The 4,759-nt window shown below is 30.4% G+C and overlaps 1 protein-coding gene across 1 annotated transcript; it reads right to left on the reverse strand.

The window, feature by feature from the left end:
• Positions 1–2,106: 2,106 nt before the first annotated feature.
• On the reverse strand, positions 2,107–2,490 carry LOC136043450 (profilin-like). The gene has a single exon (XM_065728373.1). The coding sequence runs from the start codon at positions 2,488–2,490 to the stop codon at positions 2,107–2,109; it is 384 nt and encodes a 127-aa protein (XP_065584445.1).
• Positions 2,491–4,759: the final 2,269 nt, after the last annotated feature.

Here is a 4,759-nt window from a genome sequence, read left to right on the forward strand (position 1 = left end):
CCTGTGTCTTTTAGTTTTATTATTGGTTTTTACCCCTTTTTTTAGCTTTTTTAGCTTTTTTCTTTTTTCTTTTTAGTCTTTTTTCTTTTTCAGTTTTGAGTTTTTTAGTTTTTTTATTAGTTTTTAGTTTTTCTTTCGTTTTAGTTTTTTTTCGTTTTTGCCTTTTTTTTAGTTTTTTTTAGGTATTAGTTTTGTAGTTCTTACGTCTTTTTAGTTTTTTTTTCTTTTTTAGTTTTTAGTTTATTAACTTTTATTAGTTTTTTTTAGTATTTTAGCTTTTTTAGTTTTTTTAGTTATTTTCCTTTTTAGTTTTTTTGTAGTTTTTACCTTTTTTAGTTTTTTTCTTCTTTTCTATTCAAGGTTCGAACCTGGAATCTCTCGAATCTAGAACCTGGAACATACCACGTTACCAACTCAGCTACATCAGCTTGTATACTTTCGTTTTTTAATAGGTATATGATGAAATAATTCAGACGTCATATGCGGACAGACAGACAGACAGACATAACCCACAAACAACTTATCTATATATATATATATATATATATATATATATATATATATATATATATATATATATATATATATATATATATATATGTATATATGTATATGTATATATATATATATATATATATATATATATATATATATATATATATATATATATATATATATATATATATATATATATATATATATATATATATATATATATATCTATATATAAAAATAAGTTGTCTGTGGATGGATGTGTGGATGGATGTGTGGATGGATGTGTCAGGTGACGTCACCTGAAAAAACTGGATTAGGTGACGTCAAAACTGAAAAAACTAAAAAAAGGCAAAAACTACAAAAAAAACTAAAAACTAATAAAAAAAATAAAAAAGCTAAAAAACTAAAAAACTATAAAGGTAAAAACCAATAAAAAACTAAAAAAAAAACTGAAAAAACTAAAAAAAGGCAAAAACTACAAAAAAAAACTAAAAACTAATAAAAAAAGTAAAAAAGCTAAAAAACTAAAAAAACTAAAAAAACTAAAAAAAGGTAAAAAACTAAAAAAAATAAAAAATAAAAAAAAACTAAAAAAAAGGAAAAAACTGAAAAATAAGCTAAAATAAAGGTAAAAACCAATAAAAAACTAAAAAAAAAAAGGAAAAAACTAATAAATGACGACACTCAAAGAGAAAGCGACCAGGACAAAAAACTAAAAAAAAAGGCAAAAACTACAAAAAAACCTAAAAACTAATAAAAAAAATAAAAAAGCTAAAAAACTAAAAAAACTAAAAAAAGGTAAAAAACTAAAAAAACTAAAAACTAAAAAAAAACTAAAAAAGGTAAAAACTAAAAGAACTAAAAAAGAAAAAAATAAATGACGACACTCAAAGAGAAAGCGACCAGGACAAAAGGAATGTTCGATTAGCAATCAACAAAGCACCGGGACACAGGGAGTATAAATGACGACCAGGACACAAGTAAAAAAAAAAATTAACAAAACTAAAAAGAAGGTAAAAACTACAAAAAAACTAAAAAGAAAAAAAACTAAAAAACTAATAAAAAAAACTAAAAAATCTAAAAATCTAAATAAACTAAAAAAGAAAAAAAAGGAAAAAAATAAAGGAGAAAAACAAAACTAAAAAACGAATGTATATACAGACCGGTACACCGGGATACAAATGACGACCGGGACACAGGGAATATAAATAACGACCGGGACACAGGGACACAACTACAACGGGGACACCGGGGGAAACAGGGGGATATAAATGACGACCGGGACAAAAAAACTAAAAAGAAATAAAAACTAAAAACTAATAAAAAAAACTAAAAAATCTAAAAATCTAAATAAGCTAAAAAAGAAAAAAAAAGGAAAAAAATAAAGGAGAAAAACAAAACTAAAAAACGAATGTATATACAGACCGGGACACCGGGATACAAATGATGACCGGGACCCGGGACACAGGGAATATAAATGACGACCGGGAAACTTTATTTTTCAAGCTTAACACCCTTACAATTTCTATTCACCTTTCGAGCTGATTCATTACCCTTTCATTGCCCTGTTTCATTGATGCTTGAATTTCATGGATATAGAAATAGATCCTATCAATGCCCATATTGAGCTAAATAATTACCAAGTTTTTCAACTGTATTTGCAGCTTTAGGTGTCGGAAACTCCTGGTTATTATACAAAGCTATTATGTATAATTTTTTCAGCTTCATTGCATGAAGACTAGCTGCCCCCTTAGAAGCTCGAATAACATCATGGTCACTCGAAAGGTAAAAATATTTTGTTCCTCCCATTATAATACCGCTTTCAGCAAGAGCTTCCAAATCCTCGAATTTTGAGATAAACACTTTCAATTCAGCTGCAGTGGCAGGAAATGTCTTAGATTTTCCCCAAACTGTTCCGTCAGTACCAATAATAGCTCCATCTGAAATGCCTTTAGATAACAATTCACTTTCAACATAATTATTCCATGTAGACATCTTATAATTTTTACTAATTCGTGACGAGTTGAAGTCACGCGTTGAGTAGCAGGAACCTAACAAAAAACAAAACTAATTCTAAAATTTTTAGGTAATTTTCTATTTTGAAACAAAAACTAAAAATTATTGCTCGGACAACATAAATATTTTTGATGTTTACATAATAGCTTTAGTGGTTCTGGACTGAAAACTAAATATGCTAATCTAATTGGGATTGGGAATCTTTTAAGTTGAAAAGGCAGATTCATTGGAATCATGAGAATGCGAGGAATAAGAAAAGCCTCACCCTCAAAAGGCCCTGTCAAGATTGTTGCCTCTATTACGTTTCCCATTGTTTTTTTACGACAATTTGCGTGCCATTGCAAAGCTTTGGTGGTTTAGTATTTCGTAACAGTATTATTGGTACGCCTATTTTTAGTTGTATCACCTGTGGTGGAAATCGTGGAAGATCCTGCGAATTTAAAAACTCAGATGGATACTAACAAACAAATGGATAAGAAATGCAGTGCAATGAATTATTATTCTTATAGACTAATGATTCATCAGAATGAAGATAATTATATTTTAAAATGCCGTCAATTGTTTCATCAATGCATCGGTGATATGTATGCAAAGATTGAATCGGAACGTTTGCTATTTATCCCTCTGAATAAGACCAAGCTCCGCTCTGAACAATACATTGATTTGCGAGATGCAAATTGTATAGGACTCTCATTCTCGGCGTGAAAGTGTGAACATCTTAACCCTGAGGATAAACCCGTTATAATTGGATATACCATAAGTGCTATAGCTTACGTTGTCGTTAAGACCAAATTAAATTTGAAGAAAACAGTTAAATTATGTAAAATCTGACCAAATAAGATGAAATAATTCAGACGTCATATGCGGAAAGACAGACAGACAAAAACTAAAAAAAGGGTAAAAACTAAAAACATAAAAAAGCTAAAAAACTAAAAAAAGGTAAAAAACTAAAACTAAAAAAGAAAAAAAAACTAAAAAAAGGAAAAAAACTGAAAAATAAAGGAGAAAAGGAAAACTAAAAAAAATAAAATAAAAACAAAAAAGCTAAAAAAAGGGTAAAAACCAAAAAAAAACTAAAAAGAAAAAAAAACAAAAAAACAAAAAATTATTTCATCATATACCAATTATAAAACAAATATATATATATATATATATATATATATATATATATATATATATATATATATATATATATATATATATATATATATATATATTATATATATATATATATATACTAGCTGTTGGGGTGGCGCTTCGCGCCACCCCAACACCTAGTTGGTGGGGGCGCTTCGCGCCCCCCCCCAAGCCCCCCCGCGCGCGTAAGTCGTTACGCGCCATATTAGTTACGCGCCATTGTAGTTGTGTCCCTATGTCCCACCTGTAAGGTAAGGTAAAAGGTAAAGGATACGGCATTAGACTTTACAGTCCGTACCGGCGGTGCTGATCTCCGTTTCTTGGCCCTTCAGCCAGGAAGTGCAATGGGGGGTTGGGGGCCAGCCATCCTGTGCTTTCACACACCCTTCCTGTTTACCTTCCCCAGATTTCTCCAGGTACCCATTTAGAGCTGGGTCAACTCTGGCTAAGTTTACTGAGTCACGCCACTGACCCCCGTCCCAAACCGAAGAATTGGATACACTGGGATTCGAATCCCAGTGTATATCTATGTCCCACCTGTGAATATAGATATATATATATATATATATATATATATATATATATATATATATATATATATATATATATATATATATATATATATATATATATATATATATATATATATATATATATATATATGTGTGTGTGTGTTTTTAACTACGTAAAACTTGCGAATATACAACATTCTTTGCTGTTCCATCGTCTGTGCATATAAATAGATTGTCAGGTTTACCGACTCTTGAACATGCAACGCATAATGGTCCATGGGAAAACAATTCGTATTCAGATCTATACCTCATGATTCTATTGATTGCCCTTGAGCTTTGTTGATGGTGATTGCTAATCGACCATTTCCTTTGTTGCCGTCGTCATTTATATATCCCCCTGTGCCCCCCGGCGTCCCCGTTGTAGTTGTGTCCCTGTGTCCGGGTCGTCATTTATATTCCCTGTGTCCCCGTCGTCATTTGTGTCCCGGTATCCCAGTCTGTGATTTCTATTTGAGTGTCCCGGGCGTCATTTATATTCGTCAGGATATTGTAGGGCATCGTAGCATCGATGAGTTTAAGCAATTCTTGTCAACTGATTG

The sequence above is a fragment of the Artemia franciscana genome, unplaced genomic scaffold (assembly GCF_032884065.1).
Source record: "Artemia franciscana unplaced genomic scaffold, ASM3288406v1 Scaffold_6082, whole genome shotgun sequence".
NCBI classification, from domain to species: Eukaryota; Metazoa; Arthropoda; class Branchiopoda; order Anostraca; family Artemiidae; genus Artemia; species Artemia franciscana.